Raw genomic sequence first — 21,321 nt, 5'->3', positions numbered from 1 at the left:
AAGCTTCGAATATTCAATGTTCATTACTACCGAAGCTTCAAAGCTCAAAAAATGGTATTCGGACCAGCCCTAGAGTTCCCCCAGTGTTCGTGTGTTTGCTCTGTGGTGTGACGGTGGTGTTCTCCCCGCAGGCGTTCTCAGGTGAGCGGCACGCCGGACTTCAGGTTCCCGGTGTCGGTGTCGTCAGTGATGGACAGTCACTACAGTGGCGCGCTGGTGCTCAGACGACCCCAGAAGGGCCGAGCGTGTGCGCTGAGGGACGAGCCCTCCAAGGTGAAGTCCCGACAGATCCTGTCTCCTCTACAACATGAGCCCTAACTCCGTGATTAAAGGGTCATGAAACCCCAAAACACATGTTTTGAGATGAGAACAGATATGTACAGGCTGCACATCACTCAAAACACCAAAAGCACTCAGACATTTTATCAATAAGTGAAAATTGGTTATTTTTGCGTTTTTCAGAGCAATTTCGTTCTTTCGGGTTAAAAAGCAAAATCAAGCCACCGTCAGGGAATGTGAGCCTTCGGAGCGCGTGATTGGCTGAATGTGAGGTAGAAGAGTCCACTGCGCTGGATTACTTATAACGCAGATCATATCGTTCATATTCAGGCCGGAGAAAAGTGTTTCAAGCTTATGGACATATTTAATATACTGTAGTGCTCTAAACATGAACCAGTATGTGCATATGTCCTCGTCAAATGAAATATATGTGCACATAAGGACACTGAAACAGCTGTAGGTCTGATCATGAGCGCGACGGCACGGTGGATTACTCTGATACACAGAACACGATGTAGACCGACAATTCAAAGAACAATGGATAAAAAGTAATGCCTTTATTCTTTCTGTGTTAAACTGCCTCATAAATGTAATGACAATATTATTATTAGTCCTTTCAAGTGTTCTTCTGCGTTTCTTCCTCGCTTTGGCAGTTTGTTATACACTCACCTAAAGGATTATTAGGAACACCATAATAAAACTGTGTTTGACCCCCTTTCGCCTTCAGAACTGCCTTAATTCTACGTGGCATTGATTCAACAAGGTGCTGAAATCATTCTTTAGAAATGTTGGCCCATATTGATAGGATAGCATCTTGCAGTTGATGGAGATTTGTGGGATGCACATCCAGGGCACGAAGCTCCCGTTCCACCACATCCCAAAGATGCTCTATTGGGTTGAGATCTGGTGACTGTGGGGGCCATTTTAGTACAGTGAACTCATTGTCATGTTCAAGAAACCAATTTGAAATGATTCGAGCTTTGTGACATGGTGCATTATCCTGCTGGAAGTAGCCATCAGAGGATGGGTACATGGTGGTCATAAAGGGATGGACATGGTCAGAAACAATGCTCAGGTAGGCCGTGGCATTTAAACAATGCTCAATTGGCACTAAGGGGCCTAAAGTGTGCCAAGAAAACATCCCCCACACCATTACACCACCACCACCAGCCTGCACAGTGGTAACAAGGCATGATGGATCCATGTTCTCATTCTGTTTACGCCAAATTCTGACTCTACCATCTGAATGTCTCAACAGAAATCGAGACTCATCAGACCAGGCAACATTTTTCCAGTCTTCAACTGTCCAATTTTGGTGAGCTCGTGCAAATTGTAGCCTCTTTTTCCTATTTGTAGTGGAGATGAGTGGTACCCGGTGGGGTCTTCTGCTGTTGTAGCCCATCCGCCTCAAGGTTGTGTGTGTTGTGGCTTCACAAATGCTTTGCTGCATACCTCGGTTGTAACGAGTGGTTAGTTCAGTCAAAGTTGCTCTTCTATCAGCTTGAATCAGTCGGCCCATTCTCCTCTGACCTCTAGCATCAACAAGGCATTTTCGCCCACAGGACTGCCGCATACTGGATGTGTTTCCCTTTTCACACCATTCTTTGTAAACCCTAGAAATGGTTGTGCGTGAAAATCCCAGTAACTGAGCAGATTGTGAAATACTCAGACCGGCCCGTCTGGCACCAACAACCATGCCACACTCAAAATTGCTTAAATCACCTTTCTTTCCCATTCTGACATTCAGTTTGGAGTTCAGGAGATTGTCTTGACCAGGACCACACCCCTAAATGCATTGAAGCAACTGCCATGTGATTGGTTGATTAGATAATTGCATTAATGAGAAATTGAACAGGTGTTCCTAATAATCCTTTAGGTGAGTGTATAGGGTAAGATTTTTAATCCTCTCCTCTCTGAGGTCATATTCTAATATTCATGTGTCTGTATAATGAGTGTGTTGCAGGTCTGTGTTTTATTGGTTGTTGTCTCCCCTCTACACTCCCACTTTTCCACAGTTTACACACCCATTTTTTGAGACTTTCCCCAACTCTGGCGTGTGAAAGACCAGGCTAAAACAGGGGTTTCATGACACTTTAACGTGAGAGAGAGTAAGGGCTTCCGGGGTTCTTTGCTTCTTGTAAACTCAGATATGTGGTTCGAACTGCTGTTAAATTAACACACAACCTTGTCAAAAAACAGTAGGTAATTAATCTGGGACTTTACCAACAGATAGTGGGAGAAAAACTGATAATCTGGATTCGGACGGCAATAAAATCATAGACTCTCTGCGGTAGATGTTGAAATGATTTTGCGTCCCGATGCGTTTGGTGTGATTTCTGCTGTGGTTGTTGTCAGGTGCAGACGCTGGACGAGCAGGAGTGGGATCGGCTGCAACAGGCTAATGTTCTGGCTAACGTGGCTCACGCGTTCGAGAGCGATATGGACATGTCAGACGCTGAGGACGACAGAGAGACTGTCTTCAGCTCGATGGATCTTCTGTCTCCTGCTGGACAGGCAGACGCTCAAACCCTCGCCCTGATGCTGCAGGAGCAGCTCGACGCCATCAACAACGAGATACGGTACAGCGCTCATGCTAACACGCCATCAACAACGAGATACGGTACAGCGCTCATGCTAACACGCCATCAACAACGAGATATGGTACAGCGCTCATGCTAACACGCCATCAACAACGAGATACGGTACGCAGCACTCATGCTAACACTCCAACAACGAGATACGGTACAGCGCTCATGCTAACACGCCATCAACAACGAGATACGGTACAGCACTCATGCTAACACCATCAACAACGAGATACGGTACAGCGCTCATGCTAACACACCATCAACAACGAGATACGGTACTCAGCACTCATGCTAACACGCCATCAACAACGAGATACGGTACAGCACTCATGCTAACACACCATCAACAACGAGATACGGTACTCAGCACTCATGCTAACACGCCATCAACAACGAGATACGGTACAGCACTCATGCTAACACGCCATCAACAACGAGATACGGTACACAGCACTCATGCTAACACTCCATCAACAACGAGATACGGTACACAGCACTCATGCTAACACCATCAACAACGAGATACGGTACTCAGCACTCATGCTAACACTCCATCAACAACGAGATACGGTACACAGCGCTCATGCTAACACACCATCAACAACGAGATACGGTACAGCGCTCATGCTAACACTCCATCAACAACGAGATACGGTACGCAGCGCTCATGCTAACACGCCATCAACAACGAGATACGGTACAGCGCTCATGCTAACACGCCATCAACAACGAGATACGGTACAGCGCTCATGCTAACACGCCATCAACAACGAGATACGGTACGCAGCACTCATGCTAACACGCCATCAACAACGAGATACGGTACAGCACTCATGCTAACACCATCAACAACGAGATACGGTACAGCGCTCATGCTAACACACCATCAACAACGAGATACGGTACTCAGCACTCATGCTAACACGCCATCAACAACGAGATACGGTACAGCACTCATGCTAACACGCCATCAACAACGAGATACGGTACGCAGCGCTCATGCTAACACGCCATCAACAACGAGATACGGTACGCAGCACTCATGCTAACACACCATCAACAACGAGATACGGTACACAGCACTCATGCTAACACGCCATCAACAACGAGATACGGTACGCAGCACTCATGCTAACACGCCATCAACAACGAGATACGGTACAGCGCTCATGCTAACACTCCATCAACAACGAGATACGGTACACAGCACTCATGCTAACACGCCATCAACAACGAGATACGGTACGCAGCACTCATGCTAACACCATCAACAACGAGATACGGTACACAGCGCTCATGCTAACACGCCATCAACAACGAGATACGGTACGCAGCGCTCATGCTAACACGCCATCAACAACGAGATACGGTACGCAGCACTCATGCTAACACGCCATCAACAACGAGATACGGTACGCAGCACTCATGCTAACATGCCATCAACAACGAGATACGGTACGCAGCGCTCATGCTAACACGCCATCAACAACGAGATACGGTACGCAGCACTCATGCTAACACTCCATCAACAACGAGATACGGTACAGCGCTCATGCTAACACGCCATCAACAACGAGATACGGTACGCAGCACTCATGCTAACACCATCAACAACGAGATACGGTACGCAGCACTCATGCTAACACCATCAACAACGAGATACGGTACAGCGCTCATGCTAACACGCCATCAACAACGAGATACGGTACAGCGCTCATGCTAACACGCCATCAACAACGAGATACGGTACAGCGCTCATGCTAACACTCCATCAACAACGAGATACGGTACACAGCACTCATGCTAACACGCCATCAACAACGAGATACGGTACGCAGCACTCATGCTAACACCATCAACAACGAGATACGGTACACAGCGCTCATGCTAACACGCCATCAACAACGAGATACAGTACGCAGCGCTCATGCTAACACGCCATCAACAACGAGATACGGTACGCAGCACTCATGCTAACACGCCATCAACAACGAGATACGGTACGCAGCACTCATGCTAACATGCCATCAACAACGAGATACGGTACGCAGCGCTCATGCTAACACGCCATCAACAACGAGATACGGTACGCAGCACTCATGCTAACACCATCAACAACGAGATACGGTACGCAGCACTCATGCTAACACCATCAACAACGAGATACGGTACACAGCGCTCATGCTAACACGCCATCAACAACGAGATACGGTACGCAGCACTCATGCTAACACGCCATCAACAACGAGATACGGTACGCAGCACTCATGCTAACACGTCATCAACAACGAGATACGGTACTCAGCACTCATGCTAACACCATCAACAACGAGATACGGTACGCAGCACTCATGCTAACACCATCACCAACGAGATGCAGTACGCAGCACTCATGCTAACACCATCAACAACGAGATACGGTACGCAACACTCATGCTAACACCATCAACAACGAGATGCAGTACGCAGCACTCATGCTAACACCATCAACAACGAGATACGGTACGCAGCGCTCATGCTAACACGCCATCAACAACGAGATACGGTACGCAGCACTCATGCTAACACGCCATCAACAACGAGATACGGTACGCAGCACTCATGCTAACACGCCATCAACAACGAGATACGGTACGCAGCGCTCATGCTAACACGCCATCAACAACGAGATACGGTACGCAGCACTCATGCTAACACGCCATCAACAACGAGATACGGTACGCAGCACTCATGCTAACATGCCATCAACAACGAGATACGGTACGCAGCGCTCATGCTAACACGCCATCAACAACGAGATACGGTACGCAGCACTCATGCTAACACCATCAACAACGAGATACGGTACGCAGCACTCATGCTAACACCATCAACAACGAGATACGGTACACAGCGCTCATGCTAACACGCCATCAACAACGAGATACGGTACGCAGCACTCATGCTAACACGCCATCAACAACGAGATACGGTACGCAGCACTCATGCTAACACGTCATCAACAACGAGATACGGTACTCAGCACTCATGCTAACACCATCAACAACGAGATACGGTACGCAGCACTCATGCTAACACCATCACCAACGAGATACGGTACGCAGCACTCATGCTAACACCATCAACAACGAGATACGGTACGCAACACTCATGCTAACACCATCACCAACGAGATACGGTACGCAACACTCATGCTAACACCATCAACAACGAGATGCAGTACGCAGCACTCATGCTAACACCATCAACAACGAGATACGGTACGCAGCACTCATGCTAACACGCCATCAACAACGAGATACGGTACGCAGCACTCATGCTAACACGCCATCAACAACGAGATACGGTACGCAGCGCTCATGCTAACACGCCATCAACAACGAGATACGGTACTCAGCACTCATGCTAACACGCCATCAACAACGAGATACGGTACGCAGCGCTCATGCTAACACGCCATCAACAACGAGATACGGTACGCAGCACTCATGCTAACACTCCATCAACAACGAGATACCGTACGCAGCACTCATGCTAACACGCCATCAACAACGAGATACGGTACGCAGCGCTCATGCTAACACGCCATCAACAACGAGATACGGTACGCAGCGCTCATGCTAACACGCCATCAACAACGAGATACGGTACGCAGCACTCATGCTAACACGCCATCAACAACGAGATACGGTACGCAGCACTCATGCTAACACGCCATCAACAACGAGATACGGTACTCAGCACTCATGCTAACACGCCATCAACAACGAGATACGGTACGCAGCACTCATGCTAACACCATCACCAACGAGATACGGTACGCAACACTCATGCTAACACCATCAACAACGAGATGCAGTACGCAGCACTCATGCTAACACCATCAACAACGAGATACGGTACGCAGCACTCATGCTAACACGCCATCAACAACGAGATACGGTACGCAGCACTCATGCTAACACGCCATCAACAACGAGATACGGTACGCAGCGCTCATGCTAACACCATCACCAACGAGATACGGTACGCAACACTCATGCTAACACCATCAACAACGAGATGCAGTACGCAGCACTCATGCTAACACCATCAACAACGAGATACGGTACGCAGCACTCATGCTAACACGCCATCAACAACGAGATACGGTACGCAGCACTCATGCTAACACGCCATCAACAACGAGATACGGTACGCAGCGCTCATGCTAACACGCCATCAACAACGAGATACGGTACTCAGCACTCATGCTAACACGCCATCAACAACGAGATACGGTACGCAGCGCTCATGCTAACACGCCATCAACAACGAGATACGGTACGCAGCACTCATGCTAACACTCCATCAAGAACGAGATACCGTACGCAGCACTCATGCTAACACGCCATCAACAACGAGATACGGTACGCAGCGCTCATGCTAACACGCCATCAACAACGAGATACGGTACGCAGCGCTCATGCTAACACGCCATCAACAACGAGATACGGTACGCAGCACTCATGCTAACACGCCATCAACAACGAGATACGGTACGCAGCACTCATGCTAACACGCCATCAACAACGAGATACGGTACTCAGCACTCATGCTAACACGCCATCAACAACGAGATACGGTACGCAGCACTCATGCTAACACTCCATCAACAACGAGATACGGTACAGCGCTCATGCTAACAGGCCATCACCAACGAGATGCAGTACGCAGCACTCATGCTAACACCATCAACAACGAGATACGGTACGCAGCACTCATGCTAACAGGCCATCAACAACGAGATACGGTACGCAGCGCTCATGCTAACACCATCACCAACGAGATACGGTACGCAACACTCATGCTAACACCATCAACAACGAGATGCAGTACGCAGCACTCATGCTAACACCATCAACAACGAGATACGGTACGCAACACTCATGCTAACACCATCAACAACGAGATGCAGTACGCAGCACTCATGCTAACACCATCAACAACGAGATACGGTACGCAGCACTCATGCTAACACGCCATCAACAACGAGATACGGTACGCAGCGCTCATGCTAACACGCCATCAACAACGAGATACGGTACGCAGCGCTCATGCTAACACGCCATCAACAACGAGATACGGTACACAGCGCTCATGCTAACACGCCATCAACAACGAGATACGGTACAGCGCTCATGCTAACACCATCAACAACGAGATACGGTACGCAGCACTCATGCTAACACCATCAACAACGAGATACAGTACGCAGCGCTCATGCTAACACGCCATCAACAACGAGATACGGTACGCAGCACTCATGCTAACACTCCATCAACAACGAGATACGGTACACAGCGCTCATGCTAACACTCCATCAACAACGAGATACGGTACACAGCGCTCATGCTAACACTCCATCAACAACGAGATACGGTACAGCGCTCATGCTAACACTCCATCAACAACGAGATACGGTACACAGCGCTCATGCTAACACTCCATCAACAACGAGATACAGTACGCAGCGCTCATGCTAACACGCCATCAACAACGAGATACGGTACACAGCGCTCATGCTAACACTCCATCAACAACGAGATACGGTACACAGCGCTCATGCTAACACTCCATCAACAATGAGATACGGTACGCAGCACTCATGCTAACACGCCATCAACAACGAGATACGGTACACAGCGCTCATGCTAACACTCCATCAACAACGAGATACGGTACTCAGCGCTCATGCTAACACTCCATCAACAACGAGATACGCTCCATCAACAACGAGATACGGTACAGCGCTCATGCTAACACTCCATCAACAACGAGATACGGTACAGCGCTCATGCTAACACTCCATCAACAACGAGATACGGTACGCAGCGCTCATGCTAACACGCCATCAACAACGAGATACGGTACTCAGCACTCATGCTAACACGCCATCAACAACGAGATACGGTACGCAGCGCTCATGCTAACACGCCATCAACAACGAGATACGGTACGCAGCACTCATGCTAACACTCCATCAACAACGAGATACCGTACGCAGCACTCATGCTAACACGCCATCAACAACGAGATACGGTACGCAGCGCTCATGCTAACACGCCATCAACAACGAGATACGGTACGCAGCGCTCATGCTAACACGCCATCAACAACGAGATACGGTACGCAGCACTCATGCTAACACGCCATCAACAACGAGATACGGTACGCAGCACTCATGCTAACACGCCATCAACAACGAGATACGGTACTCAGCACTCATGCTAACACGCCATCAACAACGAGATACGGTACTCAGCACTCATGCTAACACGCCATCAACAACGAGATACGGTACGCAGCACTCATGCTAACACCATCACCAACGAGATACGGTACGCAACACTCATGCTAACACCATCAACAACGAGATGCAGTACGCAGCACTCATGCTAACACCATCAACAACGAGATACGGTACGCAGCACTCATGCTAACACGCCATCAACAACGAGATACGGTACGCAGCACTCATGCTAACACGCCATCAACAACGAGATACGGTACGCAGCGCTCATGCTAACACCATCACCAACGAGATACGGTACGCAACACTAATGCTAACACCATCAACAACGAGATGCAGTACGCAGCACTCATGCTAACACCATCAACAACGAGATACGGTACGCAGCACTCATGCTAACACGCCATCAACAACGAGATACGGTACGCAGCACTCATGCTAACACGCCATCAACAACGAGATACGGTACGCAGCGCTCATGCTAACACGCCATCAACAACGAGATACGGTACTCAGCACTCATGCTAACACGCCATCAACAACGAGATACGGTACGCAGCGCTCATGCTAACACGCCATCAACAACGAGATACGGTACGCAGCACTCATGCTAACACTCCATCAAGAACGAGATACCGTACGCAGCACTCATGCTAACACGCCATCAACAACGAGATACGGTACGCAGCGCTCATGCTAACACGCCATCAACAACGAGATACGGTACGCAGCGCTCATGCTAACACGCCATCAACAACGAGATACGGTACGCAGCACTCATGCTAACACGCCATCAACAACGAGATACGGTACGCAGCACTCATGCTAACACGCCATCAACAACGAGATACGGTACTCAGCACTCATGCTAACACGCCATCAACAACGAGATACGGTACGCAGCACTCATGCTAACACTCCATCAACAACGAGATACGGTACAGCGCTCATGCTAACAGGCCATCACCAACGAGATGCAGTACGCAGCACTCATGCTAACACCATCAACAACGAGATACGGTACGCAACACTCATGCTAACACCATCAACAACGAGATGCAGTACGCAGCACTCATGCTAACACCATCAACAACGAGATACGGTACGCAGCACTCATGCTAACACGCCATCAACAACGAGATACGGTACGCAGCGCTCATGCTAACACGGCATCAACAACGAGATACGGTACGCAGCGCTCATGCTAACACGCCATCAACAACGAGATACGGTACACAGCGCTCATGCTAACACGCCATCAACAACGAGATACGGTACAGCGCTCATGCTAACACCATCAACAACGAGATACGGTACGCAGCACTCATGCTAACACCATCAACAACGAGATACAGTACGCAGCGCTCATGCTAACACGCCATCAACAACGAGATACGGTACGCAGCGCTCATGCTAACACTCCATCAACAACGAGATACGGTACACAGCGCTCATGCTAACACTCCATCAACAACGAGATACGGTACACAGCGCTCATGCTAACACTCCATCAACAACGAGATACGGTACAGCGCTCATGCTAACACGCCATCAACAACGAGATACGGTACACAGCGCTCATGCTAACACTCCATCAACAACGAGATACAGTACGCAGCGCTCATGCTAACACGCCATCAACAACGAGATACGGTACACAGCGCTCATGCTAACACTCCATCAACAACGAGATACGGTACACAGCGCTCATGCTAACACTCCATCAACAATGAGATACGGTACGCAGCACTCATGCTAACACGCCATCAACAACGAGATACGGTACACAGCGCTCATGCTAACACTCCATCAACAACGAGATACGGTACTCAGCGCTCATGCTAACACTCCATCAACAACGAGATACGCTCCATCAACAACGAGATACGGTACAGCGCTCATGCTAACACTCCATCAACAACGAGATATGGTACACAGCACTCATGCTAACACTCCATCAACAACGAGATACGGTACAGCGCCCATGCTAACACTCCATCAACAACGAGATACGGTACTCAGCGCTCATGCTAACACGCCATCAACAACGAGATACGGTACAGCGCTCATGCTAACACTCCATCAACAACGAGATACGGTACAGCGCTCATGCTAACACTCCATCAACAACGAGATACGGTACTCAGCGCTCATGCTAACACGCCATCAACAACGAGATACGGTACAGCGCTCATGCTAACACTCCATCAACAACGAGATACGGTACTCAGCACTCATGCTAACACTCCATCAACAACGAGATATGGTACTCAGCGCTCATGCTAACACGCCATCAACAACGAGATACGGTACAGCGCTCATGCTAACACTCCATCAACAACGAGATACGGTACTCAGCGCTCATGCTAACACTCCATCAACAACGAGATACGGTACAGCGCTCATGCTAACACTCCATCAACAACGAGATACGGTACAGCGCTCATGCTAACACTCCATCAACAACGAGATACGGTACTCAGCGCTCATGCTAACACTCCATCAACAACGAGATACGGTACTCAGCGCTCATGCTAACACGCCATCAACAACGAGATACGGTACAGCACTCATGCTAACACTCCATCAACAACGAGATACGGTACAGCGCTCATGCTAACACTCCATCAACAACGAGATACGGTACTCAGCGCTCATGCTAACACGCCATCAACAACGAGATACGGTACAGCGCTCATGCTAACACTCCATCAACAACGAGATACGGTACAGCGCTCATGCTAACACTCCATCAACAACGAGATACGGTACGCAGCACTCATGCTAACACTCCATCAACAACGAGATATGGTACTCAGCGCTCATGCTAACACTCCATCAACAACGAGATATGGTACTCAGCGCTCATGCTAACACGCCATCAACAACGAGATACGGTACAGCGCTCATGCTAACACTCCATCAACAACGAGATACGGTACTCAGCGCTCATGCTAACACTCCATCAACAACGAGATACGGTACAGCGCTCATGCTAACACTCCATCAACAACGAGATACGGTACTCAGCGCTCATGCTAACACGCCATCAACAACGAGATACGGTACAGCGCTCATGCTAACACTCCATCAACAACGAGATACGGTACTCAGCACTCATGCTAACACTCCATCAACAACGAGATACGGTACTCAGCGCTCATGCTAACACGCCATCAACAACGAGATACGGTACTCAGCGCTCATGCTAACACTCCATCAACAACGAGATATGGTACGCAGCACTCATGCTAACACGCCATCAACAACGAGATACGGTACAGCGCTCATGCTAACACTCCATCAACAACGAGATATGGTACACAGCACTCATGCTAACACTCCATCAACAACGAGATACGGTACTCAGCGCTCATGCTAACACGCCATCAACAACGAGATACGGTACAGCGCTCATGCTAACACTCCATCAACAACGAGATACGGTACACAGCACTCATGCTAACACTCCATCAACAACGAGATACGGTACGCAGCACTCATGCTAACACCATCAACAACGAGATACGGTACAGCGCTCATGCTAACACTCCATCAACAACGAGATATGGTACAGCGCTCATGCTAACACGCCATCAACAACAAGTTACGGTACAGCGCTCATGCTAACACTCCATCAACAACGAGATACGGTACAGCGCTCATGCTAACACTCCATCAACAACGAGATACGGTACAACGCACATGCTAACACGCCATCAACAACAAGTTACGGTACATCACTCATGCTAACACGCCATCAACAACGAGATGCGGTACAGCGCTCATGCTAACACCATCAACAACGAGATATGGTACACAGCACTCATGCTAACACTCCATCAACAACGAGATACGGTACAGCGCTCATGCTAACACGCCATCAACAACAAGTTACGGTACAGCGCTCATGCTAACACGCCATCAACAACGAGATACGGTACACAGCACTCATGCTAACACGCCATCAACAACGAGATACGGTACAGCGCTCATGCTAACACGCCATCAACAACGAGGTGCGGTACATAGCACTCATGCTAACACGCCATCAACAACAAGATACGGTACAGCGCTCATGCTAACACACCATCAACAACGAGATACGGTACAGCGCTCATGCTAACACGCCATCAACAACAAGATACGGTACAGCGCTCATGCTAACACGCCATCAACAACAAGTTACGGTACAGCGCTCATGCTAACACTCCATCAACAACGAGATACGGTACAGCGCTCATGCTAACACTCCATCAACAACGAGATACGGTACACATCACTCATGCTAACACGCGATCAACAACAAGTTACGGTACATCACTCATGCTAACACGCCATCAACAACGAGATACGGTACAGCGCTCATGCTAACACCATCAACAACGAGATACGGTACAGCGCTCATGCTAACACGCCATCAACAACAAGATACGGTACAGCGCTCATGCTAACACGCCATCAACAACAAGTTACGGTACAGCGCTCATGCTAACACTCCATCAACAACGAGATACGGTACTCAGCGCTCATGCTAACACGCCATCAACAACGAGATACGGTACAGCGCTCATGCTAACACTCCATCAACAACGAGATACGGTACAGCGCTCATGCTAACACTCCATCAACAACGAGATACGGTACGCAGCACTCATGCTAACACTCCATCAACAACGAGATATGGTACTCAGCGCTCATGCTAACACTCCATCAACAACGAGATATGGTACTCAGCGCTCATGCTAACACGCCATCAACAACGAGATACGGTACAGCGCTCATGCTAACACTCCATCAACAACGAGATACGGTACTCAGCGCTCATGCTAACACTCCATCAACAACGAGATACGGTACAGCGCTCATGCTAACACTCCATCAACAACGAGATACGGTACTCAGCGCTCATGCTAACACGCCATCAACAACGAGATACGGTACAGCGCTCATGCTAACACTCCATCAACAACGAGATACGGTACTCAGCACTCATGCTAACACTCCATCAACAACGAGATACGGTACAGCGCTCATGCTAACACTCCATCAACAACGAGATACGGTACTCAGCGCTCATGCTAACACGCCATCAACAACGAGATACGGTACTCAGCGCTCATGCTAACACTCCATCAACAACGAGATATGGTACGCAGCACTCATGCTAACACGCCATCAACAACGAGATACGGTACAGCGCTCATGCTAACACTCCATCAACAACGAGATATGGTACACAGCACTCATGCTAACACTCCATCAACAACGAGATACGGTACTCAGCGCTCATGCTAACACGCCATCAACAACGAGATACGGTACAGCGCTCATGCTAACACTCCATCAACAACGAGATACGGTACACAGCACTCATGCTAACACTCCATCAACAACGAGATACGGTACGCAGCGCTCATGCTAACACCATCAACAACGAGATACGGTACAGCGCTCATGCTAACACTCCATCAACAACGAGATATGGTACAGCGCTCATGCTAACACGCCATCAACAACAAGTTACGGTACAGCGCTCATGCTAACACTCCATCAACAACGAGATACGGTACAGCGCTCATGCTAACACTCCATCAACAACGAGATACGGTACAACGCACATGCTAACACGCCATCAACAACAAGTTACGGTACATCACTCATGCTAACACGCCATCAACAACGAGATGCGGTACAGCGCTCATGCTAACACCATCAACAACGAGATATGGTACACAGCACTCATGCTAACACTCCATCAACAACGAGATACGGTACAGCGCTCATGCTAACACGCCATCAACAACAAGTTACGGTACAGCGCTCATGCTAACACGCCATCAACAACGAGATACGGTACACAGCACTCATGCTAACACGCCATCAACAACGAGATACGGTACAGCGCTCATGCTAACACGCCATCAACAACGAGGTGCGGTACATAGCACTCATGCTAACACGCCATCAACAACAAGATACGGTACAGCGCTCATGCTAACACACCATCAACAACGAGATACGGTACAGCGCTCATGCTAACACGCCATCAACAACAAGATACGGTACAGCGCTCATGCTAACACGCCATCAACAACAAGTTACGGTACAGCGCTCATGCTAACACTCCATCAACAACGAGATACGGTACAGCGCTCATGCTAACACTCCATCAACAACGAGATACGGTACACATCACTCATGCTAACACGCGATCAACAACAAGTTACGGTACATCACTCATGCTAACACGCCATCAACAACGAGATACGGTACAGCGCTCATGCTAACACCATCAACAACGAGATACGGTACAGCGCTCATGCTAACACGCCATCAACAACAAGATACGGTACAGCGCTCATGCTAACACGCCATCAACAACAAGTTACGGTACAGCGCTCATGCTAACACTCCATCAACAACGAGATACGGTACTCAGCGCTCATGCTAACACGCCATCAACAACGAGATACGGTACAGCGCTCATGCTAACACTCCATCAACAACGAGATACGGTACAGCGCTCATGCTAACACTCCATCAACAACGAGATACGGTACGCAGCACTCATGCTAACACTCCATCAACAACGAGATATGGTACTCAGCGCTCATGCTAACACTCCATCAACAACGAGATATGGTACTCAGCGCTCATGCTAACACGCCATCAACAACGAGATACGGTACAGCGCTCATGCTAACACTCCATCAACAACGAGATACGGTACTCAGCGCTCATGCTAACACTCCATCAACAACGAGATACGGTACAGCGCTCATGCTAACACTCCATCAACAACGAGATACGGTACTCAGCGCTCATGCTAACACGCCATCAACAACGAGTTACGGTACAGCGCTCATGCTAACACTCCATCAACAACGAGATACGGTACTCAGCACTCATGCTAACACTCCATCAACAACGAGATACGGTACAGCGCTCATGCTAACACTCCATCAACAACGAGATACGGTACTCAGCGCTCATGCTAACACGCCATCAACAACGAGATACGGTACTCAGCGCTCATGCTAACACTCCATCAACAACGAGATATGGTACGCAGCACTCATGCTAACACGCCATCAACAACGAGATACGGTACAGCGCTCATGCTAACACTCCATCAACAACGAGATATGGTACACAGCACTCATGCTAACACTCCATCAACAACGAGATACGGTACTCAGCGCTCATGCTAACACGCCATCAACAACGAGATACGGTACAGCGCTCATGCTAACACTCCATCAACAACGAGATACGGTACACAGCACTCATGCTAACACTCCATCAACAACGAGATACGGTACGCAGCACTCATGCTAACACCATCAACAACGAGATACGGTACAGCGCTCATGCTAACACTCCATCAACAACGAGATATGGTACAGCGCTCATGCTAACACGCCATCAACAACAAGTTACGGTACAGCGCTCATGCTAACACTCCATCAACAACGAGATACGGTACAGCGCTCATGCTAACACTCCATCAACAACGAGATACGGTACAACGCACATGCTAACACGCCATCAACAACAAGTTACGGTACATCACTCATGCTAACACGCCATCAACAACGAGATGCGGTACAGCGCTCATGCTAACACCATCAACAACGAGATATGGTACACAGCACTCATGCTAACACTCCATCAACAACGAGATACGGTACAGCGCTCATGCTAACACGCCATCAACAACAAGTTACGGTACAGCGCTCATGCTAACACGCCATCAACAACGAGATACGGTACACAGCACTCATGCTAACACGCCATCAACAACGAGATACGGTACAGCGCTCATGCTAACACGCCATCAACAACGAGGTGCGGTACATAGCACTCATGCTAACACGCCATCAACAACAAGATACGGTACAGCGCTCATGCTAACACACCATCAACAACGAGATACGGTACAGCGCTCATGCTAACACGCCATCAACAACAAGATACGGTACAGCGCTCATGCTAACACGCCATCAACAACAAGTTACGGTACAGCGCTCATGCTAACACTCCATCAACAACGAGATACGGTACAGCGCTCATGCTAACACTCCATCAACAACGAGATACGGTACACATCACTCATGCTAACACGCGATCAACAACAAGTTACGGTACATCACTCATGCTAACACGCCATCAACAACGAGATACGGTACAGCGCTCATGCTAACACCATCAACAACGAGATACGGTACAGCGCTCATGCTAACACGCCATCAACAACAAGATACGGTACAGCGCTCATGCTAACACGCCATCAACAAGAAGTTACGGTACAGCGCTCATGCTAACACTCCATCAACAACGAGATACGGTACAGCGCTCATGCTAACACTCCATCAACAACGAGATACGGTACACATCACTCATGCTAACACGCCATCAACAACAAGTTACGGTACATCACTCATGCTAACACGCCATCAACAACGAGATGCGGTACAGCGCTCATGCTAACACCATCAACAACGAGATATGGTACACAGCACTCATGCTAACACTCCATCAACAACGAGATACGGTACAGCGCTCATGCTAACACGCCATCAACAACAAGTTACGGTACAGCGCTCATGCTAACAGGCCATCAACAACGAGATACGGTACGCAGCACTCATGCTAACACTCCATCAACAACGAGATACGGTACGCAGCGCTCATGCTAACACGCCATCAACAACGAGATACGGTACAGCGCTCATGCTAACACGCCATCAACAACAAGTTACGGTACAGCGCTCATGCTAACACGCCATCAACAACGAGATACGGTACGCAGCACTCATGCTAACACGCCATCAACAACGAGATACGGTACACAGCACTCATGCTAACAGGCCATCAACAACGAGATACGGTACGCAGCACTCATGCTAACAGGCCATCAACAACGAGATACGGTACGCAGCACTCATGCTAACAGGCCATCAACAACGAGATACGGTACGCAACACTCATGCTAACACGCCATCAACAACGAGATGCGGTACAGCGCTCATGCTAACACCATCAACAACGAGATATGGTACACAGCACTCATGCTAACACTCCATCAACAACGAGATACGGTACAGCGCTCATGCTAACAGGCCATCAACAACGAGATACGGTACAGCGCTCATGCTAACACGCCATCAACAACAAGTTACGGTACAGCGCTCATGCTAACACGCCATCAACAACGAGATACGGTACAGCGCTCATTCTAACAGGCCATCAACAACGAGATGCGGTACAGCGCTCATGCTAACACACCATCAACAACAAGATACGGTACAGCACTCATGCTAACACTCCATCAACAACGAGATACGGTACAGCACTCATGCTAACACACGTGGGCTAACACTTAACCCCTTCCAGGCAGTAATAGTGTAGAGTAGATGATTATACGTTTACATCTGTGAGTCATTAGCATGGAGTTGATTTAATAAATAAAAAATGGCTGCACAATATTGGAAAACACCTACATTGCGATATTTTGTTTTTCTGTGCTATATATTGCGATATAAAAACAGTTTCACCAGATGATTTGAATAGCTCTATTTGTAAAGAATTAATCTATCCAGAGTAATTGGGATGATTTTGTAGAGTAGTAAATCTGCATAAAAAATTATAAACAAATTACAAGCATAGATAAATACAATAGAAGAAAGATACAGCTGAAGTAAGCAGTGCTTTGTGTTTCAGGTAAATCGAACAGTATTCAGGTACATGTGTGTAAAATACAGTCTTCACTGTATAAATGAAATATAACTAATATAATTAATACAACTGATCTTTTTTAAAGCTACAAAATCATTTTCTCTTTTGTTGTTTGATCACGAACATCTGCGGGTACATTAGGCTGCTGTCACTTTAAGACGAACGCACGGACATAACACACACTGACTGTGTTTACGAGGATACTCGCCGAGAAGGGCATTTTGAGTTAATTTTGTTTGCGCATGTCCGTTAAAGCTCAAAAGAAAGAGAAAGAACTGAATGTTGTGTTCACGTGCTGTGTGTGTGTGTGTGTGTGTGTGTGTGAGCGCACAGAAAACAGCGTGTGTCTTCTTGCCTGACTCGACTTAAAAACTCATGCAAATGATAAACTTTCACTCTATGATGGTTAAACTCTTCCTGAGTCTCTCCGTAAGGCTGCACTCGCTACTGGTTATTCTGGGATTCTGGATGAGGGAGATTGGCCTGTTCTGTTATTGCCGGAGTTTCTGAAGCTCGTGTGAAGGCTCCGCCCTCTTCTGAACGGAGGCGGGGCTAAAGCTCATTTGCATTTAAAGGGACACACACAAAAACGGCGTGTTTTTGCTCTCACCCAAAAAGGGGCAAATTTGACAAGCTCTAATAAATGATCTGGTATTTTGAGCCGAGATTTCAGACACACATTCTGGAGACGCCAGAGATTTATATTACATCTGCTGAAAAGGCATAATGTGTAGAACACCTTTAAGAACAAATTGACATGCCTGGATTGAATGGTTTCTTTGGTCTTTGTAAGTTTGATTAATTTCCTTGTCATGTGCATTGTTGCGCTCTGACCCTGTGTGTGTGTGTGTGTGTGTCCTGACAGGATGATCCAGGAGGAGAAGGAGAACACGACGCTGAGAGCCGAGCAGATCGAGAGTCGAGTGGGCAGTGGAGAGGATCTGGGCCGCTTCCGGTCCTTCCTCAGCGAGTCTCCGCCCGGATCCGGACACAACACACCCCGCCGAGAGCTCGACCGCATGGGGGTCATGACCCTGGTGAGTGAGTGTGTGTGTGTGTGTGTCTGTGTGTGTGTGTGTCGCCATCTCGACCGCATGGGGGTCATGACCCTGGTGAGTGAGTGTGTGTGTGTGTGTGTGTGTGTGTCTGTGTGTGTCGCCATCTCGACCGCATGGGGGTCATGACCCTGGTGAGTGAGTGTGTGTGTGTGTGTGTGTGTGTGTGTGTCTGTGTGTGTGTGTGTCGCCATCTCGACCGCATGGGGGTCATGACCCTGGTGAGTGAGTGAGTGAGTGAGTGTGTGTGTGTGTGTGTGTGTGTGTGTGTGTGTGTCGCCATCTGGACCGCATGGGGGTCATGACCCTGGTGAGTGAGTGAGTGTGTGTGTGTGTGTGTGTGTGTGTGTGTGTGTGTGTGTGTGTGTGTCGCCGTCTCGACCGCATGGGGGTCATGACCCTGGCGAGTGAGTGAGTGTGTGTGTGTGTGTGTGTTTGTGTGTGTTTGTGTGTGTGTCGCCATCTCGACCGCATGGGGGTCATGACCCTGGTGAGTGAGTGAGTGTGTGTGTGTGTGTGTGTGTGTGTGTGTGTGTGTGTGTGTGTCGCCGTCTCGACCGCATGGGGGTCATGACCCTGGTGAGTGAGTGAGTGAGTGAGTGAGTGTGTGTGTGTGTGTGTGTGTGTGTGTCGCCGTCTCGACCGCATGGGGGTCATGACCCTGGTGAGTGTGTGTGTGTGTGTGTCGCCGTCTCGACTGCATGGGGGTCATGACCGTGGTGAGTGAGTGAGTGTGTGTGTGTGTGTGTCGCCGTCTCGACCGCATGGGGGTCATGACCCTGGTGAGTGAGTGAGTGTGTGTGTGTGTGTGTGTGTGTGTGTGTGTGTGTGTGTGTCGCCGTCTCGACCGCATGGGGGTCATGACCCTGGTGAGTGAGTGTGTGTGTGTGTGTGTGTGTGTAGTTTATGAGGACACAAATGTGTATAATAACATGGGTATTACAACGTAAAGCTGGTTTATGAGGACATCTCCTGTGTCCTCATAAACCAAACGGCTTAAAAAAAACATACTAAATGGTGTTTTTTGAAATCCAATGTTTTCCGTGTTCCTGCTGTTAATGCGTGTGTTCTAGAGGAAGTTTACTGGAGCTCTTCCTGCCGGTTCCTCCTCGGGGAAATGAGCGATTAGACCTGGAGAAGATAAAGCCTAAGCACTGTTTACTCTGCGCAACATGAGCCGTCACGATAGCAGCGCTCGCCTCCATGTCTCAGTGTTTAGACCTTCAGCACTAAACGACAAATAACAATAATATTAATAAACATTTATTTGTATAGCACTTTTCATACATGGAATGCAACTCAAAGCGCTTCACAAGCATACAAAGAAATAATGGGAAAACAAATTCACATATAAAGATATTCAAAA

The 21,321-nt window shown here is 48.5% G+C and overlaps 1 protein-coding gene across 6 annotated transcripts in view; it reads left to right on the top strand.

The window, feature by feature from the left end:
* ppfia1 (PTPRF interacting protein alpha 1) overlaps positions 1 to 21,321 on the top strand; it is a 100,093-nt gene that overhangs the window by 36,491 nt on the left and 42,281 nt on the right. For all 6 annotated transcript variants that reach the window (XM_079873338.1, XM_079873336.1, XM_079873337.1 and 3 more), the window contains exons 14-16: positions 132 to 273; positions 2,635 to 2,858; positions 19,766 to 19,937. In XM_079873338.1, the coding sequence (XP_079729464.1) occupies positions 132 to 273; positions 2,635 to 2,858; positions 19,766 to 19,937 (538 nt within the window). The remainder of the gene's footprint in view (positions 1 to 131; positions 274 to 2,634; positions 2,859 to 19,765; positions 19,938 to 21,321) is intronic.

This window comes from Squalius cephalus (assembly GCF_949319135.1).
Source record: "Squalius cephalus genome assembly, chromosome: 6".
In the NCBI taxonomy this organism is placed as follows: Eukaryota; Metazoa; Chordata; class Actinopteri; order Cypriniformes; family Leuciscidae; genus Squalius; species Squalius cephalus.
The sequence above is the reverse complement of the archived record's forward strand: the minus strand, read 5'-3'. Positions and strand labels throughout refer to the sequence as shown.